We start from the raw sequence: 24,719 nt of genomic DNA on the forward strand, positions 1-24,719 counted from the left end.
TTGGTTTCATTTAGAATGGATAGGTAGCTGATGATTTACACTGTTCAGTGCAAAGGGTTCTTCTTATATACATGACCAGAGGCTGAATGATGAGAGGGATGATGGCTTTGGCTTGGGCTGTGTAAGGTAACTGGAGCCTGAGATAGGATCCTCACAAGGGATCATGGGAAAGAGGCAGGACTGTATTTCCTTAAAGCCCCAGAGATCCGTATCCCGTTGTTCTTTCTTTCATGGAAAGATTCAGGGCTGTGACTTGTGTGTGGGATGAGCAGAGCTGTCCTTGCACGCTGTGGTGGACTGTGTTGAGTATTTCAAAATTCAGCTGATGATTTAGCAGTCATGAAAGACAAAGTTGTTGTATATGATGTTTTAGAAATGCCCTCTCGTACCTGAACCGTCTGACTCTGCTGCACTGTGCCTACAGATCCTGAATCAGCAGAATCAAACCAGCAGGCAATACAGTGCAGTTCAGGCTTCGACACAGTCTATGTGCTCAGTTCAGGAGCAGCATCCAGGTCCCTGCCCGGTGGTAAATCTGCAGGCAGTAGACAGAGTGGGTTAAGGCCTCTCCTAACATTTACACTCTGCTTCTCTTTACTGAAATTCATCCCTCAGCATCTCAAAGGCACAGATGGTTGTGTTGCCAAACTTGTAATGTAGTAAATGACTCATGTCTATTACTTTCATGGCAGCTCTCAGTTTGCCAAAGTGGGCTGAATTGTGTGTGTGTGTGTGTGTGTGTGTGTGTGTGTGTGTGTGTGTGTGTGTGTGTGTGTGTGTGTGTGTGTGTGTGTGTGTGTGTGTGTGTGTGTGTGTGTGTGTGTGTGTGTGTGTGTGTGTGTGTGTGTGTGTGTGTGTTTCTTTTTGGATATCTCTGAAACTCTTCAACTGCTCTTTTATAATCATGGAGGTCAGCAGAGATCAGGCGTTTGAGATTGAAAACAGGCAGTTTAATGACATCATATCGGTCTGAATGGGCACTATTATGTTGAAATTGTATAGTATAGTATAGTATATATTATAGAGCTACAATGATGACTCACCATTAATCAATATTGAAATATTGTAATTAGCATCTTATTATATATCTTATAATTTAGTTTCTTTAAGCAAAATGTCCTAAATGTCATTAGTTCCAGGTAATGTCAAAATCTGATGGTTTTTTTTTCTGTCTCATGTTTTAGTAAACAGAATTTTCTTTAGGGCTGAAGACAGTGGCATGGGCAATTTTTCACTGTGGTAGATTAATAATGAAATTAATCAACTGATGCCACCATTATGAAAATTACCCTCAGGTGGGGTGCCCAGTGGCTCAGTGGGCTGAGCAGGTGCCCCATATATAGAGACTACAGTCCTCGCTGCAGTCGGCCCTGGTTCGAATCCTGCGTTGGGCAGCCCTTTAGTGCATGTCAGTACATAATAAAATAAAATAACTTTCAGGTTTCAAAGTCTGGGTGTCAGGACATATCCTAATGTGTTAAAAAACAGATAGAAATAACTTTTTGTCAAAACAAAACTACATTTATTTTAGTTACTTCTCTTCAGATTTTTAATGTGTTTTGCTTTTTGGGAAAACTACAGTTGTGTTGAACTTTCTCAACTTCTAAGTCACACCTCTGACTTGTGATAAGGCGATACTGCAAACTACATCTCTTTTTTTTTCTTTTTTTAAGTATATTTTTCGGCTTTTTGCCTTCATTTGATAGTGATGACAGTAGAGATAGACAGGAAAGGGGGAGGCAGAGAAAGGGGGAATGGCATGCAGGAAAGGGCTGCCCGACGCAGGATTCGAACTGGGGCCGCCTGCAGTGAGGACTGTAGCCTCTACATGGGGCGGCCGCTTTACCCACTGCGCCACGCACCGCCCCTGCAAACTACATCTCTAGTTCGAGTGTCTCGTTCTTGTTCAACAGCTAGTTAGACTTCAAGAGAGCAAAGTGCTGTGGCATAGGTCGCTGGGAATCTGCATCATGTGATGTGGATGCTTCCACTTTGCGGAGCGTAATAAATCAGCGCGTGTCTCCGGGGCATCTCTGCAGTAGATGGTGCATCACAAAAGCATCTCACAGCTCAAGAGGAACTAGGAGAGGCCATTAGAGGTTGTTGGCTGCAGGTCTGCTTTGCTCCTCTGAGGCTCCGGCGTGTCAGATTTATAGCGTCAGTGAGGTGCTTCACACTTAAATGAGCAGGAAGGAAGAAGGCTTGATGTTGCCATGGCGACCGGGTTTATTAAAAATGGCGTGAGTGCATCTATGGATTTTGAAGTAAGGCTGCAATTATGGATTATTTTTCACTATTGCCCAATGTGCTAGTTATTTTCTTGATCACGAGATTAGTCATTTGGCTTGGTAAATGTCAGATAATGAGAAATGAAGTTTTCTGACTCATTTTGTCAGCTTTATGACGCATTTAATATCAGATGACTAATCAATTGGCAGAAATGCTTGTATTTGTGTATGGATTACAGCTGTGCCCATAAATTATTTCCATTTTTGATAAGTCTGGTAATTGTTTTCTGGCTTATTTAATAGTTAAGTACAAAAATCATGAATTTCTTTTTTAAAGAGAAAGTGTTTGCTCAGTTAGTAGAGTAGTAGTAGAAACAGTAGGCCTACTGATACATGAAAAAGCTGTTTTTGTTTTACCTCTGTTTTACTCCGACATTGTTGGTCTTTGCACTTACCTGCTGCATCACTGAGGTTTCCTCTGAGTGGATCCAATAGCTAGAAGAGGTTTCATTCATGAGAACAACAGAGGCTTTCTGTGTGTGTGTGTGTGTGCGCGCGTGCGTGCGTGCGTGCGTGTGCGAAAGCTCTCATAGCTTTTAGCAGCTGCACTGTCTTTGAATGACTCACTTCCATTTCGCCCACTGAGATTCCTGCCCAGTATCAGCTTCCGTCTGTCCACAGCTTAGACTGTGTGCACACTTTGACTCCAGCAGCTGAACCGGGGGCTTCAATAAACGCCCTGTCCGCACCACTGCTCTGCACTGGGCGGCTCAGAAAAGGTTATTGATTACAAAACAAACTGGCATGGAGAGCACAGAGGTCCTCCACGCTCGCCCTGGAATATTGATTGAATTCTTTTAATTGCGAAGTATGAGAAAGTGGCTCACTTAATACGAGATGGTGCTCCACAACATACATGTGTACAAATATCCCAGCTTTATTTTATCTCAGCGATATCTTTGACCAAGATTGTCCTTACAAAAAGGTGTCCACCTCCTGGGCTACGTCTTCAGGGCAGAATGAAGGAAATCAGAAAGGGCCTGTGCAGGCTGGGGCTCCCTGGTTAGTGTGTTGACATCAGTACAAGAAAACATGTGATACAGAACAGAGTTAAAGGTAGAGTCTGGAGTTTTTTGCCCTAAAATAAATGCTAAACTTAGACAAATTAAATCCGTCTTAATCATCACCTATGGGCGTCTATCCTGTGTGGTGGTGGCTGTGTCTGCAGCGCCCCCTCCCCCTGCCTGTATTTTGGTCTTTTGCTTTGTTTTGTTGTGCACGGGGACGTTTCTGGGTGGAGAGCGAGAGAGTTGTTGTTTTCTCTCCAGCCAATGACAGAGCTCAGGTGAAGCTACTTGCAGCAGAGTAGGAGAGCTCAGGGTGCTAGCCCCACTAGCTGCGTTAGCGAGTGCTAGCACCTCTCTCTCTTTCTCTCTCTCTCTCTCTCAGCAGCAGCACCGCAAACAGAAAGAAATACAGCCCGAGTGAAGCGCTGGAGCCACAGACCGATACCCGGCTGTCACCGACAACTAAAGCCTCGAGTGGTAACAAGTCTGAGGGCCTTTGTGGTGAGCTAGCTCGATGCTAACTTCGGCTAGTGGTAGTGGTTAGCATCCACCGCTAACACCCTCTTCCCAGCTCACCACAACGGCCCTCCTGCTCATTACAGCATAACACTGTTAGTGACAGACGGGTATTGGCCCAGGGTTCCAGCACTTCGCTCGGAGTCCTTTCCTTTGCGGTCCTGACAACTGCTGCTGTCAGGGCCCGAGAGGAGGGGCCCAGTTTGAATGTTTTGTTTACAAACTGCAACGAACAAAACCCCACACTCTACCTTTAACACTGGTGTTACCGTACAATGGTGGAGACGGCTCTTGGTTTGGTGTGTAACTGAAACTTTGCCTCTGCTCTTTTTTTTTAGTTCCACAGCAAGAAAAATGCACAGACAGAGGGTTTCAGTTGCTGTTTGACAATTCAACATATTCAGGCCTGGAAGCAAAAACAAACCGCTGTCTCATCTGTTGGCCACTGAGCATCTCCAGTAGAGCATCAGAGGATTACATGCTTTGCTCCAGGGCACCACAGCAGCAGTTACTGGGCAAGTGATGTTTATTCACATTTCACCTATACCTATTCATCCTGCTGGTCCAACAACAAGAGTGCAAAACTTTCTTATCTATCATGCATTACCATTAGGGAGTTGTCTGATCAGACCCAGATTATTTCTGCAGCATTACAACGACCCTAGACTCAGTAAGAAGAACTATCTTCAGTTCCCCCCAGAGTCCCGACTGGGAGATGATTAAGTCACATGAGGACATAGAGGAACCGTAGCAGGTTTTCAAAGTTGCTTTAAAAAATCAACCCACTAAATGTATCATCTGAAAAACTAGCGTTGTGTTCAAGGCCACCTAACCCATGACCAAGTCAAGACCAAGACCAAGACCAAGACTTTGAGGGGGTTGAGACTGAGTCAAGACCAAGACCAAGGGGGTTAGGGTTAGGTTAGACAGAGTAAAAATGTAGTAGTCGATTCCGAGACAAGACCAAGACCAAGACCAAGACCAAGACCAAGACCAAGACCGCAACACTATGAAAAAGTGCTTGAGCTGTTTTAAGGGCAAAGCGTGATGACACCACATGTTGATTTGATTCATGTTGTTGCTGTTACCTTCCTACAAGTCTAGCACTGTACTGCAGACTGATTAATTAACTCTGAATTTTATATTCTATATTGAATTTGGAGATTTATGACACAAAAGCAAAAAAGCAAAGCATCAGCCTGATGACTAAAATGAAAGTGAATTGACCACCCACCACAGCAATGTCTGATTCTGGTAAATCTCCCACGAAAATAAAAAGGACGCTGTCAAACCCCAGCAGGAAAACAGCCTCAATTATAAGATTGTGTTTTTATATATATTCATATACAAGGGATAAGACCTGCAGCCCTTTCAGTTCTATTTTAGCCTTGCGCAGTGGTTGTAAATTACTTCCTGTAATAATGGGATATAACACCGGGGTCAAATGCAGACGGCCCCGCAGGGAGGAGTGTGATTAGATGACACACAGATGGCACTAAATGGGGAGAATAGCATCTGTCTGTTTGGACAGAGAAGTGGCTTTATTAGAGACTTTCATGACTTTCAATGGTTTGAGGGGAGAGGCAAGATCAGCGTCGCACCAGCAGGCTGCAGTGTGTGGCTGCCGGCTCAGTGTGAAGCTTCTGTTTATTATGAGAGGACTATCTCTCTCTCACACACACACACACACACACACACACACACACACACACACACACACACACACACACACACACACACACACACACACACACACACACACACCTGTCTGCTTTGATTCATTTAACACAGTAAATAACAAAATAGCTTTGTGTATTTGTGTGTCGCTGATATTCACTACACTTTATGTGAGAAATAACTTGTTTTTTTGGTATGCTGATGCTGATGTTCTTTTATTCATGCCTCATTTTTCAAAAGAGTTGAAAGTCGCTCAGACTGTTCAGCTTCCACGTTTGAATTTCATTGTGCATCAGCAACCCCTTTATTGATTGAGTGGCTGCACTACGGCTGACCTGATACCCCTGATGTTGACTCATCCCTGTCTGCCTCCAGAAAGCTCTTATCTAACCTCCTGTATGACCGTCTCCTCTCTCTGTCCGTCCTTTCTCCCTTTATCTACATGATGAGCTATACGTTCTGTCTCTTTCTTTCCAATTTCTGTTATTCTGCCCATCTATCTGTCGATCCCTTCTTCTCTATCTCCTCTGCCTGGCTACAAGGAATGTGTGTGACAAGGGAGAGCCCTCTGTCTCCACCCTCCTAGCTAATTATTGATGGCCTAATGTGTCCTCTCAGGGATATGTCAAAGTTCAGCCTTACAGTGTGTGTGTGTAGAGGGCGTGTTGGAAGGCAGGATGTGTCATGGTCGCAGGTGAGCCGAGACGCTCCTGGACTCAGGTGTCAGTTGTCCTTAAAGCTGTCAGAAGTGACGTGGCGTCAGGCGGTGGAGGACCGAGGGGCAGCTCAGAGGACAGACCAGGTTCAGTAAACTGCTCCCATCTCAAAATGTATAGTTGAGAGCTTATTCCAACTTCTTTCTTGTCGTCTTTGTGACGTTAAGTTTAGGGTTGATGCATCCGGCTGTTATTAGAGCAGTGGAAGTCGTCTTAGCTCGAGTACACGCTCTTGATCTTTGTCTCATCTAACTGAAAGCATGGACTCTACTCACAGTGGCATTTCCGTGGTGTAACCTTGGACGCCCTCTGAAGATTCCTCAAGTATACACAGACTAAAATAAATGAGTATCCAGCTTCTGTTTGACTTGTACCCTCCCAACATTCATTTTCTTCCTCTGTTATTGGTCTTCTGTTGCTTTATTTCCTGTGTGTGTGTTAATAGAAATCCAAGTTAGCAATCACCTTTGTACTTCCTGATCAATTGGAGATTGATACTGTGCACAGGCTGCAAAAAGAAAAAAAGAAAAGAACGACTGTAGATGTATTTAAGTCTGCCTGTGCCCATTGTTGTATTATTGATGATACATGAATATTGTAGAGAAACAGGAATGGATTTCAGCTAGTCCCTCCCTCGTCTGCCTGCCTGGGATCTCACAAAAGCTTTTCATCTACTTGAGATAACAGGACTGTAAAGTGCGTTCTCTTGTTGGACATTTTTATTTGTTTGGATACAGAACCAAAGCCTTTATTCTTATTTCTTGAATGTGTTTAATATGAGCTTTCTCCAGTGCCCTTTGTTTCCATTCATACTGTTATACATATTTGTGCCAGGGAATTGCACAATAACCACTATCTTCCACTGCTGGCTATTAAGCAACACCATCGGAGCAGCTGAGGGTTAAGTGCCTTTCCATCGAGGCCTCCTCTCTGATAATAAAACAGCTGTTGAGGGAGTCGAGACCTGCACAGATTCTCCTTCTTCATTCACATTTTATTGAACCGCGACGTTTGTGTTCGCAGCCAGAGAATGCAGGATATTTTACTGGGCTGGGGCTGATTATCTGAGGCCATCAGTGGTGATATTATTCTCTGTGATAGCTGGAAACAAGTGTATCGTTTCATAAAATCTCACTCACCCACTGCCATCTACTTTTTGGCACATTAAGTAGGACTTAATCCTTCATGGATTGGACACTGAAACCAAAACTCATTATACACACTTTGTGTATAATCCAATTTGTCCTGACAGTGACGTGAGATTACATCAACCCTTAAAGAGTTCCTCCACGTGAGCCAGAGTGGTCATCTCATCTATCTGTTTACACAGCACTGTGAATTATTGATGAATGAGGCTCTATATATAGGGTCTGAATCTGATGAGGGCAGCAGCAGCAACACACTTTGTCCTGGGGGAGAAAAAGTGCTGCATTTGAATAACATGGCCAAGATCTCACAGTACAGGAGGTGTTTGTGCTCCGAGGGCAGCTGCGCTGAAAGACTAAGAGGGAGTGTTTCTTTTAAATATGTTTGTTGTTATGTGAGCATTAAATAGAAAGTGAGAACGTCTTTACTATTTCAGCATAAAAAGCCACCGTCTGACTGTCGGGATGCATCAGAGTCAACTTATTTGTCCTTGAAGTGTCACCGTATCTTGCATATCAGCATGTCAGCAAACTTTGATGTGTTTTACGTTTCTTATGTTTTATGTAAGCTGAGGTGAGGTAACCCTGTAAAGAGCTCTGTTAAGTTTAGACTGCATTTCATACGGACACAGTCTCTGTTCAGATCAGTTGTGATTCAGATCATTTGTTATCAGTGGCCGATTTGTTATCAGTTTCACCTGGCGAGTAGGCTACAGCAGGCAAAATGGTTTCTATTTTCTCTTTTGGTAGCAGGTGTGTGGTTACGTTCTCTCTGGGGTTTAAAATCTGAATATTATTCAATTCATCTTCTTCCACATGCTGAGATTTTCTACTTCTTTGAATGAGTCAATAGCTTTATTGACCTAGTTGGATCACCTTCAGAGCTTCCTCTTCTTTACTTTACTTTGCTGTTGTGTCTCTTGCCAATAAAGATCTGTTTGTCCTGTAGTTTTTGCTGTCAACTTGAGAAGTGATTCCTAAAATAGAGCAAATGCTCAAGGAGAGGTTTGGAAAGAGTTAATTCAAACGTTTGTTGCAAGAGAAAGAGATGAGACCTGCTGCTACAGTATGATTGTTTTGATTTCTGCTGTTTGTGTATTTGTAACAGGATAATAGGGACTGAAGGGTTACAAATATATCACAAATGTGACTTTGAGGTGGAAGGTATAGATTTTTCTTTGTGAAGTTGATCTGGAAAATAAAATATGAATATTGGATTTGATTTTTTGAGATGAATACGTTCCAACCGCACCTCAGGACTAGGCAACATTAAACAGCAAGTGTCAATGGCATTATGTTTGCATGCTGACACTGTGACATATATTGCTAGAGATGGGGCTATTTGAAAGTTTAGTTATTTAGTAAGCATTAACAGTTTAAAAGGAGCATTTCAACAGTTCCACATAAAATGTGGACATGTCTTTCTTTTTCCATGAGCTCTCCTCAGTGCGAAAAGCAACTCTCTTGTTTTGCTTTATCTTGCTAAACAGCCAGCCAGGTCGGTCCGTGGGAATTGGGCTATACTTTTTCATGTTGCCACAAGTAAAAAATGATGTCTGCAGGTTGGGCTTGGGCAGACCTATTGCATACAGATATGAATAATACTTATGATTCATATTTTGACAAATGTTTAAACCCAAATCCTGTCAAACTGACAGACTCTGCCTAACATATGTATTCACTGTACATACATTTGGCAATTATAGCAATGCTGTTGGACTTTAATAGCAACTTATCTGTTTTTTTCATATTTTGATTTCTGGGCTGGTTTTTGAGCCAGTTTTTGTTTGTTTGTTTGTTTGTTTTTACCGGGTCAGGCTGGTTTTGTCTCAGACCTGGCAACCCTGAGCCTGGTCTGGTTGTCTTGTGGTATACAGTTCTCTTTGAGGAAGTAGCTCTGCCACACACACACAGTGTTGTTAAAACAATGGATGAAGGTGGATGAAGGTCTTTGAAGACAGGAAGATGCTAAGATGCTAATGCTAATGCTGGCTAAATAGCAATAGAAAAACTTGAAAATAGGCCCTTTAATCTCCAATTTAATTTGACAGGATGTGTGAAATTGTCAGTGGAACAGCACTGGTCTCACACTGTAACGCAGATCTTTTCACCACGGTGTCTTCTTCATACCTTGTCCTCACTTCACCAGTCACCACTGTGACCTGACTGTCCTCCAACTCACCTGTTGTGAGGTGAATACAGAGACGACCAGTCGTCCTCTCTGCTCTCAGTGATCTTGTCTTATCTTGGCAGGCTGCAGATCAGGCTGCAGCTGAGACTGTGACAGAGGTCTCTCTCTCTCTATTCTTCCCCTGTTTTTTGTTGGGTTTTTTTTTTCAAATCCCAGGGTGTGTTGGATGTTTTTCTCCTTTGTGTCATTTATTTTGTATAAAGGAATTAATTAGTGTTGCTATTTTACCTCTACACACAGTAGAGTGGCAGCTTCATAGCTTTTGTTTTGAACTCTATGACAAGTTGTCTAATCAGTTTTTTTTTTATGGCTGACGTGTCAAGGACCTACTATCAGGCCTTTTATGCAAATCCTGAACAACTTACGTGTATTTAACCTAGAGTCACCTCACACTTTAAATGCTCAACTTGATGTGTCGTAATCTCTTATTACTCTGTCTCCACCCGGCCTTTTACTAGCGAATACTGAAGCGACTGTGTGTGTGTTTTTGGAGCTAGAAGGAGCTAAACTTAGTGACTGTGTTGGAGTGAATTTAATAGAACAATGTTGTGTTGTTTCTAAGGCGCCCTGCTGATTGACGTCTCACTAGCTTAAATGCAGCCTGGTCAGTGAACATCTCACACTCCCACACTACAGCATCTCATAGACAGCAGCCCACCCGTCCACCATACACCCCCCCCCCCCACCCCACCCATCCTCTCTCTCTCTCTCCTGTGTGTCTCTCTGGCCTGCTGCTGCTCTGTCTGAGCCTTTTAACCAAAACACCACAGGATTATCCCTCACTCATTGAGAAATACACACACACACACACACACACACACACACACACACACACACACACACACACACACACACACACACACACACACACACACACACACACACACACACACACACACACACACACACACACACACACACACACAGTCCTTTCCTGCACAGTGCTCCAGGCAGGAGGATCTCAGATCACAGATTAGACTGACTGGCTCCACTTCTTCTGCCGTGCTCGCTGATGCTCTGTTGCTCAGTCAGTCAGAGGACGGCAGGCAGCGCTGAGCATAAGAATAAACGACCAGGAGTGGAGGAGGAGGAGGAGGAGGAGGAAGAGGAGGAGAGGAGAGGAGGAGAGGGGCTGGCTGTTGAAGGAGCCCACGTGTCTCTTTTCTCCTAGCTGTAGCCTTAGCCGCTGTTAATGGAGGACTGGGGGTAAGCTTTTGTTGCTTTTGCGGGGGGCTGTGCTCTCCCTCTCTCTCTCTCTGGGTGTATTGGCTGCCTTTTGTCTTGGGGTTTGGCTGTCTCGATTATGTCGATGCTGCGGGCTCGCCGTTGCTGCCAGTTGCGCTGCTTTTTGATGCCTTGTGCACTTGCTTCAGAGGGATGGGGGTCCCCGATGCTCTGGCTCTCGTTTGTGAGGATGTGGATCTCTCAGTGTTGTGGCTGCAGCTTGTACTGATGAAAGAGGAGAGGGAGTAAAGACTAAATCAAAGCAGCGTGATGGTGACTGAGTCTCAGATGGTGCTGCCAATGTTTGTGGGTTGTTTTTTTGTGTGTGTTTTGTTTGTGTGGGGGCGGGTGAGTATTGTTTGTCTGCTTTAATTTAACATTACAGACAGAATCATGTATTCATTTCTGTTTCACTTGTTGGCTTTAATAAAAGAAAAGTGCTAAGCCAGTCAGTAGTTGTTTTCCTACACTGTGATCTGGAGCCAAGCAAAGGGCTATCCTGAACAAAAGCCCACTCTCTGCATGTAGCTAATGGATTAACCAAGCATGATAAACACCCACTCCTCCACCCCACGCTGCATCCGGTTGAGGCATTTTGTTTTGCCCAAAGCTGTTGGGTTAGACCTCTCTGGTAATTTCTCTCCATTAATTGGATTTTTGATTTTTGATTTTTGATTTTTTTTTTTAATTCTCCCCTTTTGCTCTCTCGTTTCATCTCTGCCGTTTCATTGTGGAAAGTGTGGCTCCATCCATTGGTCCATGGTTGACCCAAATACCCATGCAGCTCTCGCCCCTCCCCCTGACCTCCTATCAAAACACATCACTGCTCCTTCCCTTTCTATTGTTTTCATATGTGTCTTTTCTTGATCAGCAGCTCTGGCTTTGTCAAGGTTTTTTTTTTGGTGATGATGACATGATAATCTAACTGTCAGTTTCCATCAGCTGGTGCTTTGAGTTATGATCTGCCGTACAAAGAAACTTAAATATGCAGTAGACGCCGTTCACAGTGGTGAGCTGGAATGATCTCTTGATGTGTTATTAACTTTTGTGACGAATCAAATTGTGATTTTTATGTCGACTTTGAACAGAAATTTTCTCTGTTTGCAGCAAACTTGATCAATTCTCCCTGTGAGTTAAGTGTGTTTGGGTGAGGTACAGCCACAAAACCTGAGCCCATGGTTATTTGCATGTTAAAGCAGATATCAGCTTCACGGCCGTTTCGGCTAATGCTGCGTTCAAGGCAGGCTTTTGAAACCGTAAGTTACAGCTTCAAGTCACAACTACGACTTGGTAGCGTTCCAGGTAACCCGTAGCTCGTGTTTTTACCATCCTGTTGTCTGTGAAAGTTCCCTATAACGGCCACTCGTAACTTCCGACCCGTGAACTCGTACCAGATCGAACTGGTATGACTTCACAGGAAGGAAAAACACAAAGTACGAGTTTCTTTGAACGCACCATGAGTTAGCAGCCCCCGCCCTTGTCAGGCATCAATTGGTCCTCGTGCTACGTCACCACATTCACGCGCATCCCTTGGCTGCACACACAGCCCTTCATGCCGTTCTCTCTCCTCATTGGATAACACTTGTATCCCACAAGGAAAATTTTCTCCTCGGGTTACAGCAGAGCAGAGTGACGGAGAGACTCGTGTTTAGGCTGAAATACTTCATGTAAGTGATTGCTGACGGAAAATAGGACTATTTAGGACTTATATTAACAAAAACATTCCACTGATATCTGCTTTAAGTTTATATAAAGGAGCTAAGCTCGGAAACGAGGGTGGAAACAGCAAGCCTGGCTCTGTCCAAATCAGCACCATGAAATCTCACTAATTAACATGTTACCTCTAATTTTTTTAATCTCTTTTCGTAGAGATTAAACAAACACAATCTTTAGAGGCTCATTTCTCAGTACACTGTGGCTGTTTAATGAAGCACTGCAGCAGAAATTACCCCCTCATATCTCAACCGAAGCATCAGGACAACTTCATATGACAAATCCTTATCAAGTGCTCTCGCAGTCACATCATGCATTCATCGATTTTTGTTTTCAGAAGCTGGGCGAAATCTGTTCGTAACTGAAACTGACATTTCAGTGCACAGATAACAGCGCCATCACATGAATCTTATCACCGTTTTGTTGTCATGTTTGTGATTTAGCTCCCTCACTTTGGTTCTTATCTCGTTTTGCATGTCTTTTCTGGGGTTGTGTTTTGTTTGTATAGCACCTGCTCACATTCATTCTGTAATGCAGCTTTATAGCCAGTGTTGAATCACATCTCTTATTCATGCTCATCTAAATAGCTAAACTAAAGTAAACAAAGTGCTGGGATTTATTGTATCATAATGGGTTAGACAGTAAACACACAAGTAAATAAAAGAGTTCTAAATGAGAAAACTCATCCTGGAATGAAATGACTGCATAGTTGCCATTGCCAAGCTGACAGTTCACACTGAAGTATAAAACCAGTTTCCCATAATGCATTTCACACGAACTGGCAGGGATATTACCAGCCAGTCACTGCATTTTGAAGTGCTACTGTCCATCAAGGGACAGTTCAATATGTCCTGTATGCTCACACTATAGTCTGGCTAATACCTGGGTATTTCTTGCGTAAACAAAGTTCACATACTATGCAGGATGAGTGCACTACATACTCATTTTACATCACACATGGTAAGAACAGTATGTCAGCAGGTTTGATCCCAATACAGCCACGGACTGGTCGGCGGAGGATTCACACTGTGCGTCATCAGCTGTGCTCGCTGTTACTGTTGCGGCACAAAGTGAGGCTCCTGTGCCCTAACAACCTTGACCAAATGTCGTTTTGTATTAAGACTCCTGTTTGGGCATTTGCTCAATTAGCTGTTTAAGTGAACTGAAACATAATACCAAGAATAATCCTGTTGATGTTGGTTGCGCTTCCATAACCTTGGGATAGGCAGGGCCAGAGAGGATCCATCCAATCGGCTCCATCACTGACACAGTCGGACTTCAAATGCAGCTTCCAGAGTATGTGGTTCAGCTTTATTCAATAAGGCATCTTTAGTATTTTGCATAAGTTTGTTAACATTACCATATTACCTTGAAATGTTAATGCCTCAACAGACCAATTAAAGCCGTGATGTCAAACCCCTGAGTGTAGTGACCTGAGTACGAGTGTGATATTTCTTATTTATGAATCCATTTATGTCTGTTTGTTGTTTCTTATATCAAGCCACGGTCTCACTTACAGACTTAAATGCTAAACAGCATCAGCTGCAGACATCAGCGCGCACAAACTGCTTTGCTACACACAGATAATGAGTCTCTGAAAAAATGAATAAAACCTTGCATGAGTTTACTCAGACGTCTCAAGCAGGTGTCGCCAGCATCTCATTTTAATGATAGAGTGGCACTGTAAACATTGTGCGATCTGCTCTTAAACAGGCTCAAACGCGCACAAACACCAGCACAGTCCTCTCAGACCAGCCCATTCAGAGATACAAGAGTCTTATAGGATGGAGAAGAGCTGTTGTATGGATCTGAGTCTCTCAGTGTGAGTGTATGCATATAAATGTGAGCTGGGATACAAGCAGCAGCATGGGCGTATGCTTCTCTATTGCCTGTTATGTCTGTTGTCTACATCTGCGTGTTGCTGTGAGGAATATGAGCTGACTGTGAAAATCCCTCTGTGACCATCAGGACTGAACCTTAAACCCATCCACGCTGCGGAATGACATGAATTCGGTTCTAATTACTTATTTTTAGGGCCTAATGGTGGTTATGATGCCTCATCACGTTTCAGTCGCTGCTGTTCAAGGAGATTTAACAGTTTTAATCGACTATAATGTTTAGCTGATATCATGGAATGGATCTAGAAGTTAAAAAGATATTATATATTTCACAGACTGAACACAACGACAGACATTACGAGAATGAATAGGTTCATCAATAGGGCTAATTATCTGTGCAGCATGGTCTGTATGTGTCTTTACCCTGAGGCGTCAGTAGTCATTGCTTTCTAAATTTGAAATAATGTTTCTGTTAGTCCCTGCAGTCCCACCGCCACTACTTTGGAACAAGACCCACAGACTGCTGTCAGAATAACTGTATGTTGTATTCTGCATCTTTCTGGCAGTTAACGTGTCTCTTTGTGGTGTTTCAGTGGTAATTTTCAGTCCGATTCAATAATTTCCCTTCATGGTGGTTGTATATCTATTTGTTGGCAGTTTGTGCAGGCAGGTGGACAGGTAGATGGATGTGGTCTTCACGCTTCTCCCCCTTTCTCACTTTGGGAATCATTTTGTGCGCTAATTGCAGCAAGTGTCATCATTAGCAATCATGTCACAGCTCTTCATTTCTGCAGCAGCATAAGGTGCAACGGCGCAGCCTTGGGATAATGTTAGTTGATTAGAACGAGGGCAGATTAATCTGCAATTACGCTACAGTGTTCTGACAGGAGGCAGGGTGAGTTGAAAATTAATAGGCAGTCATTACATCTATTGACAGAGTCATCTCAGGGGAGTGGAGAGAGAAATACCCAGCAGCACTCAGGTTATGAGGGCGATTGTGATGTTTTGAAGTTTCTAAGCCTGTCAGACTTTTACACTTAAGACTTTGGTTTGGCCTTTACAGTACAAATATGTACAAGCTCATTCAGTGGTATTACCTTACAGAGAATCTGATTTAAAGGAAACTTTGACAGTGGTGATGATACATATTATATCACTGCAATCTGAATCTCATTTGGATGTATCTTGTTATCTATTTATGGCATTTCATAGCTCATTGTTTTTCTAATTGGAAATTGATCAATCATTTAATTAATTTGTATTAATTTGCCAAACTGGCATCATTAACTGGAGGCACACCTTTTTAAATTTATTTCTTAACATTTGTTAGAGTAAATAATTAATCAACCAATCAAGAATTTCATTAGTACATGAATCTAAAGAGATTTAAATGGTTATGAGGAGCATATTTCATAAATCTGGGCCATGACAAGAGTTACTGCTGCTACTTGCATTTAGTCTGGTGGTTAATTGTCTTCTAGCATCCTGCATAAATGTTTCATGTGCTCTGCCTTTTACTGGTGGTTACATAAGAACTGTGCCTCCAAAGTGAGTGAATGAGTTTTCATGAGCGCATAAATAAAAGAATTAAGATAAAGACGGTGATGTTGTGATCACATGAGCTGCAGGAATAAGCTTTCAGTCTGAGTTGGAGGGACAAAAAAAATGCATAAGCTTGTTTTATCAGTGTGTTATTGCTGCATACCAGAATTATTTTTAGTAAATACAGCAAAAAAAGCTCTGAGTATTACAGCAACATTATTTACAGCCTATTACCAGCTACGTGAGTTCAGAGGATGTTAATGCGTCTCACGTCTCTCTCTCTGTTCACACTGCTCACCGTCTCCGTGTTTACACTCTCCTGTGCTCATCTTCTCTGACAGTGCATGAGGAGCGTTACTCTGCTGCAGACCGCCACATCCTAAAGCCATCCTGCCAAATCTGGGACCATGTCTGGAGCCTACGACGAGTCGGCCAGCCTGGAGGAGACCACAGACAGTTTCTGGGAGGTGAGACCAGTTTTTGACAGATTAGACCTAACCGGGAGCTGACGAGCCGCAGAGTGATGAACTCTCACTGAACCTGTTTTGTCTGGGTTTGGTGGTGAGAGGATAGATCTGGGGCCTCGTTTATCTGCTGCGTGTGGGCACGGATCCGAACGTAAGTCAGGCATGTACTCGTCGGTATGCATGCTTTAGCAGTAGCTTCAGCAGTTAATGTTATGCAGATCTCTGAGCCCGCACAGATCTGTGTGTTACATTCACCTTTGATCACTGAACATAATGACTTTAACAGATACATTGTGTTGTCATTATTTCTACATCTTTTATCATGCAAATGCGAGTGCAATAATTAAAAACTTTTTTTTCCTACTGCTGTGGCTCTCAGTGTAGCCAATCAAGGACTTCTCACAAATAACCGAGCCGCTATTTTTTCATCTCTGGGCGACACTGCAGTGCTATTCTGACTCCTTACCTCTGGTCTCGGGTCATTCTTTTCTTCACATCTACTGTACGTCTCATTATTGGTGCCACAGTCCATGGCACTTTCCATCTGTCATGCTGCTCTTGTGAAATAGTTGAATTTCACATTTTGAACCTCATTTTCAGTATCTCAGCCTCATTGTCTGTGAAGGTTGTCTTCCTTTTATTTCTCTTTTTTTCCCCTCCACATTTCAAGTACAAGTAGAAATAGTTAGAAATAAGGGCCAGTCTCTAATAAAAGTCTAATAATAAACTAAATGATTGTGGATCCCAGGCGGAGGCCGTGAGAGATAAAATAAGAAATATGGTCTTTCTAGGAGTTTGCGTTGCTCACTCTATGGAGCATGTGTCATTTAGGTTTTTAGCCCTGGACCATGCAGCCCTGGTTTGATTCTGAGTTTTCCCATCTCTCTCTCTCTCACACTGTGACTCCAACAAAAGCAAAAGCCTGAAATGATAACATCAAAAAGAAATCTAGTCTGTCTCTCCTTACTTTCTCCCTGAGTGATCATTTACAGCTGAAATGGCAGCTCAGTCTGTGCCTTTCATTCACGTGTGTGATGAATTTGTCAGACAACGTCAAAGTTATAAAATCAGGATTTAACCACAGGCGGCCCAGCCACATACTAGGATTTCACCTAGTCTTGCTCTTGCCTGGTTCTTACATTGATTACATCATATTTTTCTGTTATTATGGGCTGTTGGGAAACATCAGACAATGTGACAGTGAATCGTTGGAGGTTTTTCCGTTTTTTGTTTGCTTCATTATTGAGGTTCTCCCTGACATTACCTCACCGACAACTTTTCCGAGCACAAACAGTTGGACGTAATGTGACCAACAAGTTCCCAGAAGTCCATTCATTATATATGAGAGGTGGTGGTGACTGTTCACAAGCCAAGAGAAGAGAGTTCAGCAAAACTCCGGCTACAGATCCTTCTGATTGTCATGTATCTGTATGTTGAGACACAGCATGAGTGATGGACTGACTCAGCAGTTACTTTAGACTCCTCCTCAGACAACTCATCCATTTCCCCTTAGACCTGGCTGTGCTTCATCCTCATCATGTCCCTTCTGCCAGGCAGTGAGTTCAGGAATCAGCTGGAGCAGCAAAGGTGTCTGCTTCCCGCACACAGTCACTACATCACAGTCACTCGCTGCATCACAGTGGAGGCTGCTGCAGTAGCTGCCTGCTGATCGCTGACTCGGCACAGAGGCTGGAGTGGGACACAATCGTTTGTGCGCACAGCTGCTCACATTTACAGCCACACACTAGAGATTTGTCGAGCGAGGGCGCAGCCAGGTAAACATCTCTTCTTCATTCGGCCCAGAGACACAGTTTTTCCTCTGGTGGAGAGGTGAGCAGTGAGTGCACTAGATGGGCTTCACTTCACTGTCTCTGGGCAAAGCTCACAGCTCTCTAGGAGGTTGCTGCTCCTGCGTCCATGGAGGGTTGTAAAATTATATGACATTAACCCACCCCCACCCTCCCTGCCATCGTTACATAACTCCACACACTCAGCAGCAGCAGCAGCAGCAGCAGCAACAGCAGCAGCAGCAGTTTCTTCTCTGCTGTTCCCTCCTGTCTTTTCACTGCATCACCTGCAGGCTGAGAGAAGAACTGCTTTATACACCTTGCACAATGAAGCCGACAGCAGCAGGGCAGTATGCAGCAGTTCTCTCGCTAACAAAATACAAACTCTTTTCAGTTTCTCTGTGATAAAATACATTTTATATCATAACGAATTATATATTTTGGTGGTTTGATGTTGCCTTCTGCTCTAGGATATTATGATGGACATTTTGCAGTGTTGTCTGATGTATTATGGATGAAACAAATTGAGAAAATAATCTGCAGATTAATCAGTAATGAAAAAAATTCAGAGGTTGCAGCTGTAGCCTTGAGTAAATTCATAGAGTGCGCTCTTCTTCATGCAGGAAGGAATAATTTGGAATAATTTGACTAGATGAGCAGATTGATACCACTCAAATGCCAGTATGGTAAATAAGAAGCTGGAGTCAGCAGCTGGTTTTCTTAGCTCAGCATAAAGGTAAAAGCCAAAGGGATCAGCTGCTCTGGCATGTTCTAAAGTTATGAAACCCACCTGCCAGCTCCTCTTATTAAAGTTAAACTTATTATCTAACACTTATTTATTACGATACAGGTGTTCTTACTGTACCTTTGGTCACAAGTGTTCAACCAGGCTGGTCTTCATGCTAAGCTAGGCTAAGATCCATATTTAACATACAGATGTGGAGATGAAATCGATCCTCTCATCAAACTCTCAGAAGGCGGTAACCAAAGCCGGCCTCCTCTTTCAGTACATTACATTTGATGAGGGGTGAACAGTAAATCAATCACCTGACCCCAGTTTAATTACCAATGCAGAGCCAGAGGCTGAAACTGTCAAAGTGTTCAAAGAGAACAAAAAAAGGAAAATAATATACTATATACATGCAATAGTTTTATAATAAATTGATTATTTCCAGTCAAATAAAAATACAGACAGTAACTTGAGGCGTCTTCTCTCAGGTTGGGAACTACAAACGTACGGTGAAGCGGATCGACGATGGTCACCGGCTCTGCAACGACCTGATGAACTGCATCCAGGAGCGTGCCAAAATTGAGAAAGCCTACTCACAGCAACTGACCGAGTGGTCCAAGAGATGGAGACAGCTGGTGGACAAAGGTACAGTCAGGGGTGTCAGCGCTCGTCTGCTTCGTCGTGTAAATGCTTCAGTGTTTTTCTGAGCCTTCATTTCCTCCGCCCCAGGGCCTCAGTACGGCACGGTGGAGCGAGCCTGGCTGGCGGTGATGACAGAAGCGGAGACGGTGAGCGAGCTTCACCAGGACGTGAAAAACAGCCTGATCAACGAGGACTTCGAGAAGGTAAAGAACTGGCAGAAGGACTTGTACCACAAACAGATGATGGGAGGATTCAAGGAAACCAAAGAGGCAGAGGAGGGCTTTAAGAAGGCCCAGAAACCATGGGCCAAAAAGCTAAAGGAGGTGAGAGAGTGTGTGTTTTTTACTAATCCATCCTGTAATTTTGTATCATTTTATTCACACAGGTTTTGTTATAGCAGTCTTACACACTGCTGCAAGTGATGAACGCATTTAGTTTTGGCGCTGACAGGTTTGAATATTTTATTTTTAAACTCAGCAGTAGCAGAACATTGTTCCTGACAAGATGTGTTGCTGTTGTGTTTCCTCTGATTACTATTGCTTTGTTGCTCTGTGGATACTTTGTGTTGGAAGAAAGCTGCTGCTGGAACACACTCTTTTCTCTTTCAGATTAATAAAGCTTTGTCTCAGCTTAAAGGGATAGTTCAACATTTTGGCAAATTGGCCCATTGCCATAATCCCTATAGTCATTCATTACCTTTAATTGTCGGTGCAAGCTATTTTTAGAGCGGCCGAGCAGAGCGGCGAGCTGCTCAGAGCTACGCTACGGAGGCTCATGGGATTTCTTGGTTTCCCTCATCAATTCATCAAATACACAATCCAACAACTCCAAAACGCTTTTGTGGACAAGTTGTGACCTGCACCACGCTATGAGATAATAATGGAACGTTACGAGATGGAGTCGTTTTAGAGGTAAATTCATGCAAAGCTGCTGATGCGTGTTGCCTTCAGGGGCAGTTTTTCAGCAAGCAGTCTCTGCATTTACCTCGAAAACAACTCTTTCTCATAACGTTCGGTTATTTTCTCACAGCGTGGTGAATGTGCAGGTCACAACTTGTCCACGAAAGCGTTTTGGAGTTGTTGGATTGTGTATTTGATGAGTTTGATGAGGGAAACCAAGAAATCCCATGAGCCTCCGTAGCGTAGCTCTGAGCAGCTCCCGGCTCTGCTCCGCCGTTCTAAAAATAGCTTGCACCGACAATTAAAGGTAACAAACCTACTGCTATGACTTTAGGTATTATGGCAATGGGCCAATTTGCCAAACATCTATCCCTTTAAGACGATTCCTCTGCAGGTGAATGGGAATCTTGTGTAGGGTCTACAGGGTGGACCGGGGCCATTGCATTTGTGTATCTGTAGCTATTCTGCACACGTACCACAGTCTATGTGGGGTGAATATTTGTTGAAGGCTGTAGTATTATTAGACCCAAGGTGCTGAGGGCAGACTTGGCAACAGTTGGGGTTTTAAAGTTATTTATTCTAGAAACTTGCAAAGTTGGCAGAGGAGCGGAGGCGAGGGACTGAAGGCAGACAGGCAGAGCGAGGCGGGCAGTTGGCGGGGAAAACATCCAAACAAACCAGGCAAACAGACAGGGACGTGGCCGGACATGACAGGCAACAGGAGATGACTGGATGAAGAACCCGAGGCTCAGGCAGACAGAGCATTAGCAGGAGCAAACAAGAGCGAAAGAGAAGCTGACTGAACAATCTGGTGAAACCTGGGAGGGGGGCTTGAACACTGCAGCAGCTTGATGAGATGATGAGGTACAGGTAGACAAGGTGACGGGGAACAAGCAGACCACATAGGAGAAGAGGAAACAGCTGGAAGACAAGGAGAATACCTAATCACCTAATGAAACTATCTAAGTAAAAACAGGCAGCCAATTGAGAAATAAAAGAGGAAGTTATTTCTCATGCAACATTGTCAAATATTGTTGTGAGAGTTTCTTTGTCTTTGTATTGATGAATTTAATATCTTTGTTTGGGTCTGCCAACCAGACACAAAACAAGATATTTGATTTAACAAGAAAATAATTAATTGCAGCTTGACTTTATGCAGATTTTATGAGCTTGTTTCTCACAGGTGCAGATTTATTAAACAGATACCGTTAGTACAGAAATGCTTTCTCAAATCTCATTTGTTCATTTGGTCTTTCTCCCTGTAGCTTGAAGCTGCCAAGAAGTCGTACCACATGGCCTGTAAGGAGGAGAAGCTGGCGTCCACCAGGGAGGCCAACTGTAAGGGAGAGGCCTCTGTGACAGCCGACCAGCAGAAGAAGCTTCACGAGAAAGTGGACAAGTGCAAACAGGATTCACAGAAGGTGAGAACCTCTGGGATCAGCGTTATGCAAAAAAAATGTTTCCCACAATGAAGCCAGAGCAAATCAGCTCACTGGCTATTTAAAGATGTGTGGTGTTAGAAAGACAGCATGGAGTCAGACAGTGTAGCATTGTAAATGTGTTAAAGAAAACCACACCAGCCTTCCTTTATCTGCTACACCTAATGCTTCAACATCAGCTATTCTGTAGTAAAGTGAACTCTGAGCCCGGCAGTGACCTTCACACTCTTGAACAATGACTCTCTCTTGTGCTTAAAGACACTTTTACTGCCAGTTCAAGGTTAATAGGGTTCACTTTTGCCCAGAGAAATGAAAAGCAGGAACACGTGGACAAGTTAACGCATCAGTCCCTCCAACATGATATTACACAATTTATTTTTCCATGGTGTTAAGAGTTTCTCTGTGTTTGTGTTGTACACCAGGCGAAGGAGAAGTATGAGAAGGCTCTGGATGAGCTGAGCAAGTGCACCCCTCAGTACATGGAAAACATGGAGCAGGTGTTCGACCAGTGTCAGCAGTTCGAGGAGAAGAGGCTGAGCTTCCTCAGGGAGGTGCTGCTGGACGTCAAATGCCACCTCAACCTCACAGAGAACCAAAGGTTTGAGACGTTTAAAAATGCCAACGTGACGATATGATGCAGTCATCCGCCGACTGTTAACCCAGGCACTAAGTCTTTGCTGTTTTTTCACAGCTATGTCACAGTATACGGAGAACTTGAACGCACCATCATGTCAGCCAGCCCGCAGGAAGATCTCAAGTTGTTCAGCAACAACCATGGCCCTGCCATGCACATGAACTGGCCACAGTTTGAGGTACAGAAATATCACTGGAGTCAATCTGAAGACAGTCCATCCAGTTATTCATATATGTAATTGTTGGTTGAATATACAGAATATTAAGGCAGGTCCAGAGTAAAAAGAGTGCTACTCAAAGGGCAGAATACTGAGTGATACCTAGGAGTAAACAACAGTTAAGCTACTGTGCAGGGCAGAAAATCCAAATTTAAATGTGTTTTACCTCATGTTCCACAGGAATACAACCCCGACCTTACCCACAGCATCACTAAGAAAGAACGGTCAAAGAAAGGCAACGATGGAGTCACGCTGACTCACGTCACGACAGCAGTAGACCACGCTCAAGCTGGAGACCGGGGAAGGTAAAATCTGATCAAATCAAAAACCTTTTACAGTAAAGATTTGCAGGTGGTCACATCCAGATCATCTTATCAATGTTTCTGTTTTATAAAGTGTCAGCTATGATTTCATTGACTCTTCATAGATTGTAATTGCTTTTGTTTAGGCCTACTGTGTTAACTATTTTGGAAATGATCATAGTAATAGTAATCATGATAATCATAGCTCCAATCACACAATTGCTAATACTAATAAAAGTACTGTCATAGTATTAATAGTATTGAGATCCTTGTTAAAAGAAAACATCCACAAAGTGAAACATACACAGCTGCACTGAGATGCTGATGACAACAGTTGGCGTTGTGTTCAGTGTCAGCAGCTATGAGAAGAACCAGGCGTACACAGCCTCCACAGAGTGGTCGGACGAGGACCAGACGGCCCCGAACTCAGGCAACGACACCAACGGAGGGTCGAACCCCTTCGACGAGGACGTGGGCAAAGGAGTGAGAGTGAAGGCGCTGTATGACTACGAGGGCCAGGAGCGGGACGAGCTCAGCTTCGCAGCAGGTGAGCGTCACAGCGGCAGGTGACGGCCGCAGGGCTGATCCTACACGGAGAAAGACCTTTTAGACAGAACGGTGTTGCCACGGTTACAACTCAAACTACAGTTTGGTTTCTCCAACGTACTTCCTGCAGCTGCTTCCTGTTAATACATAAACTGTCCTCTAGTCTGCACTTTACATCACAACTGCACGTCACCCCAACATGTTGCTGCCTAACAATGTGTTTTATTTATTGTACAATTCTAAATTTCTACCATTGGCTCTTATTATTTCTTATTCTTATTATTTCTTATCTATTTATTATTACACCGGTCCTGAGAAACACTTTTTCGTTCTCTTTGTTTTTAACATGTTAAATGACAAAATTAAGAATCTGAATCTAAAGTCAAAGCTTTACTCAACTGAAAAGACCACCGAATGAGGCCATCAAGTATTTTATTTTTGAACTGTATCTATCCCTTTAATTCCTCTGGTTGTATGAGGACATCGTGGACAGAGTTTAAAAACAATGAGAGAAGGACGACCTTAGTGTAATATTGTTGCGCCACTTTCCCCTTTTAGCTTTTTATTCTTAGTTCATACTCTTACAAACATTGATTTACCACAACACAAGTCAAAATAGTCATTTTAATAACATACACTGTGATAGAGGACTTTCTACATATTGCACCCCTCCACTGAGTCTGCTGTTTCATTAAGCCTCAACACGTCTCTCTCCTTTCACCGATACAGGGGACGAGCTGACGAAGCTGGAGGATGAGGACGAACAGGGCTGGTGTAAAGGTCGCCTTGACAACGGCCAGGTGGGCCTCTACCCGGCCAATTACGTGCAGCCGATCTAACTCCTCGAGCAGAGGATGCTTGTCTCGTTGAAGGGCAAACCCAGACTGAACCGTCCAGTCATAACTGCACATTGCCAGAGACTTCAAAGCAAAGCTTCCTCGTCCTGTCGGGCGCAGTGAGCTGCCTTCATCTCAGCACTCATCACAGACAAGACTGTACTGAAACTAAAAATCACACCCCAGATACGACAACTGAAGCAAAACAATGTTAGTCTTGTTTGTGCGTAGCTGTGTTTGATTGCAGTTGTGACGCTAACATGCCACACAGTATGTTCACTCATCATAATATCGATATGGTATCGTCAGTTGTGCCTGGATAGCGAGAATGAGCCATGCATTGTGCATTTCATGTATATATTT

General features: G+C 43.4%; 2 protein-coding genes across 2 annotated transcripts in view; one reads left to right on the plus strand and one right to left on the minus strand.

Moving 5' to 3' along the window:
• Window positions 1-24,719, minus strand: part of phc2b (polyhomeotic homolog 2b) — a 233,622-nt gene that overhangs the window by 55,134 nt on the left and 153,769 nt on the right. The gene's annotated exons all lie outside the window — the stretch shown is intronic.
• Window positions 6,230-24,359, plus strand: pacsin1b (protein kinase C and casein kinase substrate in neurons 1b; the record flags this gene model as incomplete). Its single annotated transcript, XM_083972047.1, has 10 exons — window positions 6,230-6,290; window positions 16,199-16,324; window positions 19,330-19,486; window positions 19,571-19,806; window positions 21,648-21,803; window positions 22,244-22,419; window positions 22,513-22,633; window positions 22,853-22,977; window positions 23,325-23,521; window positions 24,250-24,359. The coding sequence occupies exons 2-10, from the start codon at window positions 16,265-16,267 to the stop codon at window positions 24,357-24,359; spliced, it is 1,338 nt and encodes a 445-aa protein (XP_083828173.1). The 5' UTR covers window positions 6,230-6,290; window positions 16,199-16,264.

Source organism: Trachurus trachurus, assembly GCF_905171665.1.
Source record: "Trachurus trachurus genome assembly, chromosome: 5".
Taxonomy (NCBI): domain Eukaryota; kingdom Metazoa; phylum Chordata; class Actinopteri; order Carangiformes; family Carangidae; genus Trachurus; species Trachurus trachurus.